Source organism: Chiloscyllium plagiosum, unplaced genomic scaffold (genome assembly GCF_037043375.1).
Source record: "Chiloscyllium plagiosum isolate Xiang-an unplaced genomic scaffold, Cpla_swu_hap1 HiC_scaffold_13, whole genome shotgun sequence".
NCBI lineage: Eukaryota > Metazoa > Chordata > Chondrichthyes > Orectolobiformes > Hemiscylliidae > Chiloscyllium > Chiloscyllium plagiosum.
The window spans coordinates 54537979-54553386 of NW_028270151.1; the positions used below are offsets into that span (position 1 = coordinate 54537979).

General features: G+C 40.7%; 1 protein-coding gene across 2 annotated transcripts in view; it reads right to left on the reverse strand.

Annotated features, from left to right (window-relative positions):
• Positions 1-15197, reverse strand: part of serpini1 (serpin peptidase inhibitor, clade I (neuroserpin), member 1) — a 38696-nt gene extending 23499 nt beyond the window's left edge. Inside the window, exons 1-3 of one of the 2 annotated variants that reach the window (XM_043702171.2) lie at positions 15061-15197; positions 5059-5331; positions 4328-4558 (exon numbers count right to left, since the gene is read on the reverse strand). In XM_043702171.2, coding sequence (XP_043558106.2) covers positions 4328-4558; positions 5059-5311 — 484 coding nt within the window. In that variant the 5' untranslated portion in view covers positions 5312-5331; positions 15061-15197. Of the gene's footprint in view, positions 1-4327; positions 4559-5058; positions 5332-14753; positions 14944-15060 lie in introns of those variants that run through there. The other variant, XM_043702172.2, reaches the window with a different exon arrangement.
• Positions 15198-15408: the final 211 nt, after the last annotated feature.

Genomic DNA, 15408 nt, shown 5'->3' on the forward strand with positions numbered 1-15408 from the left:
TCCCATTGACACATTTTGCTTGGGCTCACTCTGATGTCACACTCAGTCAAATGAAGCCTCAATGTCAAGGGTACTTGGTCTTGTCTAACCTCTGGAATTCAGCTCTTTTGTTTGTGTTTAAACCAAGGTTGTAATGAGGTCAGGAGCAGACTACCTTGGATAACACAAACTCAGCATCTGTGAGCATGTTGTTATTGCACAGTAACTGCTGCTTGCTAGCACTGTTGCTTACCCCTTCTATGACCTTACTGATGATCAAGAGTAGACTGATGGGGTGGTAATTGGCTGGATTGGATTTGTACAAGGAGCATCAAAACAGGAGCATGGAGAGTGAAGGGAAGGAATTCCAAAACACGTGGCGCTGGTAATTGAAGGCATGGCCATCAAAGCTGCAGCAATTAAAATTAGGGATGCTCAAGAGGACACAGCATATCCAAGGGGTTTGAGAGAGTTGAAGCCATTACAAAGATAGAGAAGGGGCATGCCTTGGAGCAATGAGTTGAAGTAAATGTATTGCTTAGAATGTGGGCTAGTTCAAGGTCAACGAGCGGAGGAATGATGGGTAAACAGACTTTGGGTAGCACAACTTTGGTTTGTATCAAGTTTATGAAAAACAGAATGTAGAAGACCACAAAGGGAGCATTGGAATAATCAGTTCTAGAGGTAGCAAAGACATAAGGTGAGAGTTTCAGTATTTGGCTGAGGCAGGTTGTAACCAGTTGATAGTACGGTGATGGAAATAGTCTTACAGTCTTATGGATGGCATGGGCATAGAATTAGAAGCTTATAAAATGGGGTCATAAATGGCACTGAATTTGTCAACAAACTTGTTCGTGCTCAGACAGTTGCCAGAGAGAGAAATAGAACCAGTAGGCAGTGAATGGAGTTTTTAAACAGTGACCAGATAGAGACTGTGGTGGGGAACAAAGACCAGGTTCGAGGAAAATTCTGCTCATTCAATACTCGATTTCAAACAAGTTGCTCGTATTTTACTGACAGCAGAACAGTCAAGAAGTCGTAGAGAAATAGAGCTGGATATCATTTTGTACATGCTGAAACAGGATGGAGCCAAAGATAGATTCTTGGGAGACACCAGAGGTAACTGTGTAAGTGGATAAGAAACCACTTAAAATTATACTCCAGCTACAATTAGATAGAAAAAAGAATGGGAGCAGGGGAATGCTGTCTCATCCAACTGGTTGATGGAGGAGAGGCATTTAGGGGATGAGAAAGGGAAGTTTAGTGGTCAGGTGGGAATAGGTGTGTCTTGCAGACAAATTGAGAAGGCAAGAGGGAAAACTGGAGAAAGATGTAAGTTCACAGATTGGACAGAGCTGAAGTTGGAATAAAATCAGGAAATGCTGCTGAAGTTCAGTAAGTCTGGCAGCATCTGTTGAGAGACAGAAAAAAGTCAACCTTTTGAGTTCAGTTTCACTCTTCTTCAGAGTAGATAGCAATTTATATTATGATTTTAGAGTCATCGGGTTACAGAGTCATACAGCATGGAAACAGATCCTTCCACTCAGCTCATCCATGCCAACCTGGTATCCTAAACTGAACTAGTTTGATTTGCATGCATTTGGCCCATATTCTTCTAAACCTTTCCTATTTATGTACCTGTCCAAACATCTTTTAAAATGTTGTAATTGTACCTGCCTCTATCACTTCCTCATTCACTTGGGTCCATTTTAAATCTTTCCCCTCTCACTTTAAACTTATGCCCTCTAGTTTTGGACTCCCCTACCCTGGGAAAAAGATCTTGGCTCTATAAAGGCCTTGAGTTGAAAAATGTGGTGCTGGAGAAACACAGCAGGCCAGGCAGCATCAGAGGAGCAGGAGAATCGACGTTTCGGGCATAAGCCCTTCTTCAGGAATGAGGCTGGTGTGCCAAGCGGGCTGAGATAAACGGTAGGAGGGAGGGAATTTGGGGGAGGGGCACTGGGAATACGATGGGTGGAAGGTGGTGAGGGTGAGGGTGATAGGCCGGAGAGGTCGGGAAGAAGATTGCAGGTCAAGAGGGCGGTGCTGAATCCGAGGGCTGGGACTGAGATAAGGTGGGGGGGGGGGGGGGGAAGGAGGGAGGGGAAATGAGGAAGCTGGAGAAATCTACATTCATCCCGTGTGGTTGGAGGGTTCCTAGGCGGAAGATGAGGTGATCTTCCTCCAGGCATCGTGTGGCCAGGGTCTGGCGATGGAGGAGGCCAAGGAGCTGCATGTCATTGGCGGAGTGGGAGAGGGAGCTAAAGTGTTCAGCCACAGGGCGGTTGGGTTGGTTGGTGTGGGTGTCCCAGAGGTGTTCCCTGAAACGTTCCGCAAGTAGGCGGCCTGTCTCCCCAATGTAGAGGAGACCAATGTAGGTGCAGCGGATACAGTAAATGATGTGTGTGGAGGTGCAGGTGAATTTGCGACGGATATGGAAGGATCCATTGGGGCCTTGGAGGGAGGTGAGGGGGGAGGTGTGGGCGCAAGTTTTGCACTTCTTGCGGTTGCAGGGGAAGGTGCCGGGAGTGGAGGTTGGGTTGGTGGGGGGGGTATGGACCTGACGAGGGAGTCGCGGAGGGAGTGGTCTATTCTGAATGCTGATAGGGGTGGAGAGGGAAATATATCCCTGGTGGTGGGGTCTGTCTGGAGGTGGCAGAAATGACGGACAGACATTTACTACAAACCGGTGTTTTACCAGCACCACATTCTTCAACTCTGGTACTCCAGCATCTGCAGTCCTCACTTTCCCCTCCTCTATGGCACAGCCTCCAATGCTCCAGGGGATAAAATGTCCAGCCTCTCCCTATAACTCAGTCCTCCAGTCTGAACATTAACCTTGTAAATATTTTCCTGTACCCTTTCTGGTTTAACAACATCTTTTCTGTAGCACAGCAATCAGAATTGTATGCCTCGTCAATGTCTCATACAGCTGCAACATGACATCCCAACTGCTATACTCAACGCTCTGACCAATGAAGGCAAGCATGCCAACCGACCTCTTCATCATCCTGTCTACACGCAATTCCACTTTCAAGGAATTATGGATCTGCACCCCTAAGTTCCTGTGTTCAACAACACTCCCCAGGGCTCCACCATCAACTGCATAAGTCCTGCCCTGATTTGCCCATACCAAAATGCAACACCTCACATTTACCCAAATTAAACTCCATCTGCCACTTCTCCATCTATTGGATCAAAATATTGCTGTGCTCTTAAATAACCTTCTTCACAGCCCACTATACCAGTAAAACCCCATAATATGACAAGGTCAAAAAGAGTGACTGTAAATATTGGTAAAAAAAGTCAAGGAAAGAATAAGAGGAAAGTATTTTTCGAGAAGAGAAAGTGATAAGTTGAGATGGAAGGTGAAATTTCAAAGGAGAAGTTGCTTGATGCATAGCCTGATGGAAGAAGGCAGTCAAGGTATCTCAATGAAAAAAACTTGGTACTGTGGATGGTAGAAAATGAGCAGTGAGAGTAGAACAAGGTGAGAACTTGTCACAGGAATAAGAGGACAAACCAGGATGTGATTTAGTCATAAAAGCCACTCCATTAACAAAATGGTCTTGGAAAAATAAATAATGTATTGACAGGTGGCCAGGCTTCAAATTAGGGGGAAGGTGTCATCACCTCCTCTGTTAGGTTTCCATTAAAGCCATGATGCTGATGTCATCACCCAGAAGTAGTAACTGGTTGGCAAGAGCATTGTTCACAAACAAAATGGGCATTCTGGATCAAGATGAGGAGAGGGATTTTTAAAATTAATTTATGGAATATAGACAATGTTGTCTAAGCCAACATTTATTGCCAATTCCTAACTGCTCAGGAGAAAATGACGGTGAGCTGCCTTCTTGAATCACTGCAGTACTTGGGGTATAGGGACATCTACAACGCTGTTAGAGAGTTCTGGGATTTTGACCCAGATGATTAATTCCCAATTGTAAAAAGCCCTATGGACCAGAGGCAACAGTAGGAAGGGGAGGGTGGACAGGAAAGATATTGTCAAGATTTGTGCCTGGGAGGATGCCAGACATGAATTTCAGTCAAAAGGTAGAGATGGGACAGTTGCAGTTGTTGTACATAACAAAGCTGCACTGAATGCCTCGGTGAACCTTTAAAAGAACACCAAAAGAAACATAAAAGGAAAGTTGTAAAAGTATCTAAAACAAATGCAGGCCTGGGACAACAACAGAATAGGATGAAGTGGATAATTCTTCAACAGAATCATTGCAAGCACAGTAGGCTGAATAAGTTTCCTCTTTGTGGCACATTCTAATTCTGTGCAATGGTACAGTTCAAAAACATAGGCATTTCTACTAATATTGTCCAAATTGACAATACTTACTATTTGTTTGATTCTGCACCCACTCATTGATGTGGTCAGCCACAAAAGAAGGTTGGCTGAAGTCAATACTTTCAACACTGGCACCAAAATATTTTTTAAGCATTTGAAGGAACTGGTCACTCAGTTGGAATCCTTTCTCCACAAACAACGAGTTGACAAGCTTCATTACATACTGCTGGCTGTCTGCTTTCATGGACTGAGACAGATCCCGCAACAAGTCAAATTCCGCACCTGATTAAAACAGAAATCAGCAATGTTACAAAATACATACTCCTGAATAATGCTCTGCAATGTTGCCTTCATTGTATGAATAATGAAAATTAAATATTTAATGTCCTGTAACGTCAAAGGGCAACATATATCAGAATACTTCAGATATTGTCCATATGTACAATATTTGTGCCAGCGGTAACTAAGTTAGATTTATCATGTTATGGCTTCTTTGGAAGGTTCAAGATCTACCTGATGAAAACTTGATCTCCGATTAAATGAATATTTTTGAATAAAGATCCAGGTGTTTTACCTTAACGAGCACTTTCCAAAAGGCAGGCATTGGGTGATGCTTCAAGACCACGAAGTCAAGGTGAACTAATACGGATTACAGGATTTTTTAAAACTAGGAACTTAACCAACCAAAAACATTAGTTGTATAATTCACATTTAAGGGTGTTAAGAATATACCACAGACTTACTGAATAAAATTAGTTTACCTAAATAAAGACAATATATACCTTTTTGCAAGTAATGGTAGCCCATGACGTGTTGAATTTGCTCAAGAGTTGTACTCCCAGCGCCAAGCTCAACCATTCCTAAGGCATTAGCAATACTAAACGGGGAGTAAAAAATGTTTCCATCTTTTTCCAGTGACCGCAAATAATGGTACATTTTCACAGAAAAGTCAGCAGTGATACCATCCCTGATGCCTGCGTCGACCATAACATACTTCACAATCGACACGGTCAGGAATCCCAGCAAAGATGCCATTTTTGAATTAATTTACAAATCTATGGGAATAGGAATTGCAAATTAGTACTGCAAAATGCTCATGAAAACATTGTACTACAAGAATTTTAAAAAAGATGCAATATTGCCTATAAAGTTGAAACATTACAATTAGAATGAATAACATTTCAATATAATCTTTTTTATAAGTAAGAAACTATTAGAATATTGTATTCTATGCAACCAAAGATACTGGAGAAGCACAGAGGTACCAGACATCAGGTCCAAAGCACAGTTAAAGAAAACAAGAACAGCTCTGATACTATTCAGCTATGGCTATTGGAATTATGCTAGGGAATGGCAGAGAAAATAAATTATTGCATTGTCTTATATCTCAGAAATATCCCAAAGTGCATCAGTGCAACAAATTAGTTTGGAGTGCTGTTATGGAGATACAAAGAGCAAGCAATTTTGCAGCAAATATCTGCCAATTTGACTGGACATTAGCAGGCCTTCTATGTTGGACGCTGTTGGTCTAATTTAAAACTTTAAAATTTACTTTTATTGCTTATTTCCAGCTACCATTTGAAAATCTCTGCAGTTTGGATAAATGCAACCCAAAGGATTGTTTGTGTTTAATTATCACCACTGTTTGTCATTTGATTCTGGCCCCTCGCTGTTCTTTCTTTCCTTTTTCAACTCACCACCCTCTTCACACCAACGCTAAAGTCTTAAGACAAACATCTTGCATTTATCAATAACATAGTACTCTGTATCAAACAATGATTCGTTTCAGTCACCTTCTGCACCTTCATGGCATCATTTTGCAATTTTGCTGTGCAAATCATCCATCTAACAAAATTAAACACCCTTGTCTTGGTTTGCAAACTCCCTCCCCATTTTCAGGTAATTTACTTTTGTAACCTTCCCCAATCTCAACATGTACACAGTTTCCTTGATCTCCCGATTCAGATCTACTGTGGATCCAATCCCACTATCAGAAAAACTGTCATCATTCCTCTATTTTCAAGATGTTTTCCCCAAAACCATGCTACTTCTTTAAGAACCTCTGTAAGGTCACAGTTTTGACCATCTTGCATGATTTTTACTACCTGCAGGCAAATCCCCTTCCCTCCAGTAAAGGTGTCCTATAAATGTTAGCTGTTTCAACTTATATTTGTCTCTGGAGACAAAAAAAACCCTGAAACGTAGGTTGTACAGATGTATTTTTTTTTGTTTTATTTATCACTCGACCATCAAATTTAAAACTGATTACTTGGGTAATTAACTCATTGCATATTATGGAATCGTCCAAAGTACAAATTGGCTGTCATGCTTCAATATTTGAACAGTTTAAATGATGATTTAACACTATAATGCTGACTACATTTCAATAAGTACATTTAATTGACAGTAATAAGTTCTCATACCCCATTATTTATTGATAACTATTGCTTTCATTAATCCTCCAATCAATCAATCAGTTAAATGGATGAATGTAAGCCATCTCCTGTTCAAGCCACATTACATTTAATGCTATCTATTTCTTGATTTTTTTTATGCAAGACATCATTGGAACTCATTTTACAAGCTAACTGAAAACGACATTGGGTGGTAACACTGCTAGACATCAAAAAATAGGGTAATTTAATTTCAAGGCCAAATAAACCCGATAATATTCGAGCTTCTTGTCAATATGACTCTCTGGCTTTACTTTATAAAAAGGATGCACCCTATTGCTTTTGCATTCAAATACCACAAAATAAATTCAAAACGATTTTGTTAGAGTAAAAGAAAGTTACATTAATACAAGTCCTAAGTTTGAATGTGTGATTAGACACTGTTCAAGTCTGACTTTTTGCATCATTTTTATTCAAAAGTATAAACTAGCCATACTGATGCTGTAAAATTCCAAGGAAACCAAAGCTTTATATGGTATATACATATTATGTTCCAAGTTGTGATGAAAATCTACCTGGTATAGCATGGATCAAACATACAGGTTTCTATGTCGCATCCATGAAGCAGAATTCACAACTGAGAGATGAAAGGAAACACTTTAACAAAGACATTGGTGTTGTTTGCATAAATGTAATTTGTAATTTATTGAACAGGGACAGAAACAATTTATCAAATTAGTTATTTATCCAAGGTAACCCCAGTTTCATTGCATCAATTTAGAATTAGACCTGTACGGGGTCCCCGATTATTTGAACCTGATGTATATAAAAAAATGTGACATCTCAGCTCAGACAATGTATTAAAAGGTGTGAGGGTAGAGTCTATCTGTATCCCAATCTTGAGTCAATCTGGTTCCAAACTAGGAATTTATAAAATGACACGGTTTGACTACCTGCATTGAGCAAAAATAGAATATGTCTCCAATTACAATTTCACCCAAAGTCGTGTGTGCGTTCGAGAGAGAGAGAGAGAGAGAGAGAGAGAGACAGACAGACGAGAGAGAGAGAGAGACAGAGAGAGAGAGAACGCAAGAGTGTGCATGAGTGTGATGGAGTAGAAGCCTGTGAGAGGGTGTATGCGTAGGTAAGAGTGTGGGGGGTGTATGTTGTGAGTACGAGAGAGAACGTGTGTATGAAAAAGGGTCTGCATGGGTGCGCGAGTATGTAAGAGTGCATGTGAGTGTATAGAGTAGTGGGGATATGAGCTCAAGTTCCCAGTTGAGGCCATCCTCATGAGTATTGAACTTGGCTATCAGCCTCTGCTCAGCCACTCTGCGTTGTTGCCTGTCCCAAAGTCGGCCTTGGAGGATAGCCACCCAAAGATCTGAGGCTGAAAGAAACTGACCGCTGAAGTGTTCCACGATTGTTGTGCAGTGTCGTAGCATCTGCTCAGTCTCGTCAATATACCGTGCCTCAGGCATCCTTGCCTGCAGAGTATGAGATAGGCAACGTTGACCATTTTCAAAGATAATGTTTTGCAGGCTGCGAAGAACATGGTGTAGTTTCTCCACTCCCAGGAAGTACTGAACAATGAAGGGTACCCTATTGGTTGCATCCCGTGTCTGTCTCCTGAGGAGGTCATTATGTTTTCTCGTTGTGGCACATCAGAACTGGTGTTTGATGAGTTGAGCGTCGTACTGTGTTCTTATGAGGCCATCTTTCAGTTGAAGATTTGGCAAGATAAGGAAAATAGAATGCTTGACGTTGAGGATGCGTGTGTGTGTGGGGAGGTGGGGAGGGGTACGGGTGGGGAGGTGAAGGAAACACAATGCTGCAACTAGACTTTGAATGACAAGACAAGAATGTCCCTAATAACTGGAAATTTACATCTCATTCATAACCAAACTTACCTCATTTGTATGCAGTTTTCCATTATCTTACACTCATTGCAACTGAGCCATCACTTGCCTTGCCTATTGCAATTTGCTGCCCTCTTGATGGGATGAAACTGCAGACTAGCCAAAATTGCTTGTCTTCCATGTAATGGCATGCAGGGGAGAAGGCAGTGGCGCTGTACTCTGCCTAGAGATGGAGGACTGAATGCCACGTCATGTTGTCCAACATTTTTGCAATAGGTCTTGACATCAGTAACTTCTACACTCTGGTTAACAGCAGCAAGACTTGTTTTAAGAGATAAAACTACAGATCTATGGGCCGAAGTACATTTATGCAAATATAATAATAAATTTCTACAGCTATCCTGCAGGCAGGAGTTTATGTCAAAATTTCTATGGAGTTTATTTGCTCATGTCAAAACATTAGAAACTGAGAAAAAACTGAAAACACAGTACAACTGATTAATACTGAATAGCCTGCGGACTTCTGCGTTTTCCTCTAAACTACTTGCTCTTACTTTGTATGATAAAAGGAAAGAGCAGAGGCAGAGTCATTGAGAAAACTAGTTGTTTCGAACAACCATAATGTTGTAATTTTATATTTAGTTCATCTTCAAGAGATCTTTTTGAAAACCTTTGATCAGTATGACCAGGTAAAACTGGTCCACTAAAACTGCTCAGCTTTCCAGATATCATGTCTTTGCCCTGACTGACAAACTGATCAATTGATTCTTGTGGCTGTTGCCTGTCAGCCATTAGCCCTGAACAGGGAATGCTAAAATTTACTTTACTTAAGGTTGATCCTTAGCATATTCTCCAATTACCAGGGTCTGTTTGATCTTCCTGAAACATGCCCAGTGTTGATTCTGTGCAAACCCTCATTTCGAATGCCTACCTTTGTTTTCATTGGTTTTCTTATCCAGATCTAAAAACCATAGCTACATTCTGTTTTGGTAAAGCCTAAATTCAGATGGGACAGCAGTGGTCTTCCAATTCATGCCAAGGGATTTGATGGTCATCTCTCTGATGTTCCCTGGCTTTTATAAATGCTGTCAATGTATGTGGAATTTTTAGCCTTGTTTCTTCATTGGGAAATTCAATGATGCAGTCACTTTTCTTTCCTTCCCTGTTCTGGTTTTGACTATTGCCCAGACGTTCCTGAATAAGTGTTTTTCTGTCGTGTTGAAATAGCTCGTGGGGACAGCTCTGCAGTTTTCACAGCCAATTTGAAACTAACCTGATGGTCACATGAACCACTATCAGCCAGTCCGCAAATCCTGTCTTCACTGTACAGCTAGTGCTATTGCATTGTGATTTTACCTCTTGGGATTTCAAGGTAAATGCAGCTTTTATAATGAATCAAATCCTGTCTGAAGCATTTCCAATAGTCTTCAAATATGCCTTGCCACTTTCACTTACAAACTCATACCAGGCTTGGTAAATGGACTTGGTTCTGTTCATTTCAAAGTCAATTGCAGGCTTATTGAGAAAGACAGGCCAGTTCAACAAGTTCATAACTATTGTTACAGGAAAACAAAGCTTGACTCATTCACATTACATGCTGTAAGTTAGATTGAAATGGGTTAGATCAGGGTACTTTCTTGATGCATGCAGTTAAATATAGTGGATGTCCAAGGAAACATGGGGGTTCAGATGTACAGATCATTAAAATCCCATAAACAGGTGCAGAAAATAATCAACAAAGTTAATTGAATGCTGATCATTAGATCTAGAGGACGGAGCTGTGCTGTAGGTATACAAAACCATTGTTAGACCCACTTGGAGTACTGTAACCAGATCTGGACACAACACTTCAGGAAACGTATACAGAGGAACCTTGGTCATCTGAAGGACACAGGCAGGGAGTGTTTCGTTCGGTTAATCAAATGCTGGATAACATTGTTAGCCAAGATTGGAACCTTGCGACCTTGTTCAGATAATCCAAAATTCGGTTAATCAAATGCCGGATAATCGAGGTTCCTCTGTATTGGCTTTGTACAGAGTCTAATGCAGGTTTACAAGAATAATATCTGGACTGCAAGAATTCAGTTAAAAACAGGGATCATACAAATTATGCTTTTTTTGTTCTAGAACTTAGAAGGTTTATTGGCTGATCTGCTCAAATTCTTCAAAATAACAACAGAAAAAGACACAGTAGATAGATAAATAAACTATTTCCACTAGTTGTATATTCTAAAACTGGGGGAGTTTATGGTTAGGGTTGGGGGGGTGGCATAGTCTGAGATTTAGGGCCAGACAGTTCAGAAGAGATGTTACGATGCATTTTAACACAGAGGGGCATAGAGGTTTTTAATTCTCTTCCAGAGATGGCAGTGGATGTTGGATCTGTTGTTGATTTTAAACTGGAGACAGATACAATTTTGTTAAGCAAAGATATTAAGGAATTTGGGCCAAAGGCAGGTATATGGACGAGGCAACAGATCAGCCATAATCTCATTGAATGGTAGAACAGGTGCAAGAGGCAGAATGACCTATTCCTGTTCTTATGGTTGTTAATAGCCATTATCAAATGTACCAGTTATAGTACTTGCTCATTACTGTATATCCTCAGCATAATAAATGCAAATTGTTGCATTCAATAAAATTATCACCTGTTTATTACCAAGTATATCATTCTTATTGCTGCAGTACTCATTCTGACTCAACTCAAAAATGAAAAAAAAAATTATTTTAAAAAATAAGTGTCACTTTAAAGGCTCTCGCTGCTACATTGCATTAAAATAAAGATTCCTCATTCTGCAGTTAGTAAGTTTGCAGATGACACCAAAATTGGACGTGTAGTGGATAGCGAAGAAGGTTACCTCAGATTATAACAGGATCTTGATCAGATGGGCCAATGGGCTGAGAAGTGGCAGATGGAGTTTAATTCAGATAAATGTGAAGTGCTGCATTTTGGGAAAGCAAAGTTTAGCAGGATTTATACACTTAATGGTAAGGTCCTAGGGAGTGTTGCTGAACAAAGAGACCTTGGAGTGCAAGTTCATAGCTCCTTGAAAATGGAGTTGCAAGTAGATAGGAGAGTGAAGAAGGTGTTTGGTATGCATTCCTTTATCGGTCAGACTATTGAGTACTGGAGTTAGGAGGTCATGCTGCGACTGTACAGGACATTGGTTAGGCCACTATTGGAATATTGCGTGCAATTCTGGTCTCCTTCTTATCGGAAAGATGTTGTGAAACTTGAAAGAGTTCAGAAAAGATTTACAAGAATGTTGCCAGGGTTGGAGGATTTGAGCTATAGGGAGAGGCTGAATAGGCTGGGGCTGTTTTCTCAGGAGCGTCGGAGGCTGAGGGGTGACATTATAGAGGTTTACAAAATTATGAGGGACATGGATAGAACAAATAGACAAAGTCTTTTCCCTAGGACGGGGGAGTCCAGAACTAGAGGGCATAGGTTTAGGGTGAGAGGGGAAAGATATCAAAGAGGCTTAAGGGACAACGTTTTCACGCAGAGGGTGGTACATGTATGGAATAAGCTGTCAGAGGAAGTGGTGGAGGCTAGTACAAGGTGGGAACCAGTACAATTGCGACATTTAAAAGACATTTGGATGGGTATATGAATAGGAAGGGTTTGAAGGGATATGGGCTGGATACTGGCAGGTGGGACTAGATTGGGTTGTGATACCTGGTCGGCCTGAACAGGTTGGACCGAAGGGTCTGTTTCTGTGTTGTACATCTCTATGACTATGATTCTATGCAGCTTTTCTTGCTTTGGATTTGGACAAACAACACAAACTGAACTACTCCACTTAATCTTTCTTCGGACTTCAAAATTCTGTAGCTACTTCATTGTCAGTTTTTGTTTCATTCTTCAATCATAAGTTTTAAAATTCAAGCACAGGACCATTTAAACATTATGTTCTGATTTATCATATTTTCCATCCTTCATAATGGTTTTAACACTTGTGATTATTACCTGAGAATCAATGCCAGAATAAGACCATAAGACCATAAGACATAGGAGTGGAAGTAAGGCCATTCGGCCCATCAAGTCCACTCCGCCATTCAATCATGGCTGATGCGCATTTCAGCTCCACTTACCAGCGTTCTCCCCGTAGCCCTTAATTCCTCGAGACAACAAGAATCTATCAATCTCGGCCTTGAAGACATTTAGCGTCCCGGCTTCCACTGCACTCCGTGGCAATGAATTCCACAGGCCCACCACTCTCTGGCTGAAGAAATGCCTCCGCATTTCTGTTCTGAAATGACCCCCTCTAATTCTAAGGCTGTGTCCACGGGTCCTAGTCTCCTCGTTTAACTGAAACAATTTCCTAGCATCCACCTTTTCCAAGCCATGTATTATTTTGTACGTCTCTATTAAGTCTCCCCTTAATCTTCTAAACTCCAACGAATACAATCCCAGTATCCTCAGCCGTTCCTCATATGTTAGACCTGTCATTCCAGGGATCATCCGTGTGAATCTCCGCTGGACACGTTCCAGTGCCAGTATGTCCTTCCTGAGGTGTGGGGACCAAAACTGGACACAGTACTCCAAATGGGGCCTAACCAGAGCTTTATAAAGTCTTAGTAGTACATCTCTGCTTTTATATTCCAACCCTCTTGAGATAAGAGACAACATTGCATTCGCTTTCTTAACACACACTAAAATTGTACAATTAGGCAACCAACTAAAACATCGATGCTAATAGCACAAAAATAGTAATTAAATTAGTCTTATTTTCTTGGCTAGAAAACAAGAAAAAAACCTGATGAATTGGATATTAACATCAGCTTCATTGCATTTTAATGGCTATTGCACAATTACTTTCAGATAATGATTTGTCTGCTTTGGTCTTTCCACTTTGAGTCATAAACATTGAAGAGTTTTGTTATCTAAAGTTTTGGTTACAGGCAAATACACAAACAGATCGCTGCCCTCAGTAATCCTCATGATTGCTTACAAAGTGGATAAGCAGTGTTTGTATTCAAATAATTTGTTGCTCACTCTCAAATCGATCAAAATATCAGACTACAGTGTGACCCTAATCAGCTATTCATTTTCTTTACAAATAACTGCCTGAATAAAATTTTAGTTTAATTATTTATAAAATTAATTATACTACTTAAAAAGTGAAAAGATTGACAATGATAGAATTTCAGTGGTAAATTAAAGAGTGCATTCTGTTAAAGATATACTTGACAGCAGATCATAAGAGCATGGTCAGAACCATATTTATGATTAGAGTGGTGCTGGATGCTGCCTGAACTGCTGCGCTAATCTAGAATCTGGTTTCCAGCATCTGCAGTCATTGTTTTTACCTAGAACCATAATTATGACTAATCAAGCTATACGAAAGGTGGCAAATCTGCAGTGTGACGAGCATTCTAGATAATAAGGCAATTGTTTTCTTCTGAATGATACAATATTGCAGAATGTCAGATCCAACGTCTTAAACTTCTGGGCTAGAAGAGAAGTATCAATCCAAGACGAGGTAGTTAAACTGTGAAATGGGAGCAACAAACGAAGCCAAATTGCTTAATGCTGAAAATAAATACAAAAGAACTGCACAAACATCAGGAATTAATCTGTTGTATGGCAATAACTTAGAGATAAAATCATGATTGCTACCATACAGTGAATATAAAACTTGATTCATGTGGACAAAAAACATCTAATTCCAGATATTTAAAACAACTTCATCAAATATTTCAAAATAACATTTTGAAGAGATGCAAAAAAAAACAAAGTGCATTACCAGCAAAACCATTCAGTACTTTAACAAAGAGAAAATGCTGGAAAATCTCAGGTCTGGCAGCATCTGTAAGGAGAGAAAAGAGCTGACGTTTCGAGTCTAACTGACCCTTTGTCATGCAGCTCTTTTCTCTCCTTACAGATGCTGCCAGACCTGCTGAGATTTTCCAGCATTTTCTCTTTTGGTTTCAGATTCCAGTATTCGCAGTATTTTGCTTTTATCCAATACCTTAACATACATCAATAATTATGGCAACATGTGTAGATAGTTCTCCTGCAAAAAAATAAAATACTGCAACGTTTCGCTGGCATTCACATCTCACAATGCATTTTGCTATTATATCAGATATTTTATCCCGCTCGCATTTTTTCGCCTAATTACTTAGTTATACAATCTGTCTTTTGTGAATTAATTCACCAAAAATGATACAAATGGATTAAGCAGGGAACATTCAAAAGGTCAACAAGCTGGAGCTTGCCTTGTAGGTAAGACCGAAGGTATGACTAACATAGAGCCGGGCAGTGCTGACACACGGGACTTGTCAATAACCTACAGTACTGAGACTAACGCTTCCAAGTCAGGCAGCTCCAGCTGCACTTACAAATAACTTTACAGAAGCATGGCCTTCACCTCTCACTCGTGAGGACGGGGTTAGATTTTCACTCAACTCAAACAAGACACAGAGCTGCCACTCTTGCTTTTTATGCGCTTAACAAAGTGTCAAGACCTCGCTTGTGACATTTTTTCTTATCACATCAAAGGTAGCTCGCAAGGACAATGCAGACCTGTATTCTTGAGACTTCCGAAAAAAATAATAGCACAGAGGAAGTTGCATTAAACGAAGCACTGGATGCAGATTCCCACAAACCACACTACTCTGCAGATTGCAGCAGACCCTCTGCGCTCTGGAGGTGCGGCATGAAGCCTCAAGCTGAAGTCCCTCCCCTCCACGGCACTGCCCCACCCCCTCGCGCCGTCCTGAGCAGTTATTGGTCGGTTGGATATCAATCATGAGCATTTCGATGACGTTAAATCGCAACTCTCCCTGGCTCTCGTAGTTCTTCGGACGTCCGGGCGCAGGCGCAGTCACCATCCAGGACTACAACCCCCGGCAGCCCCAGCGGTGATTGACT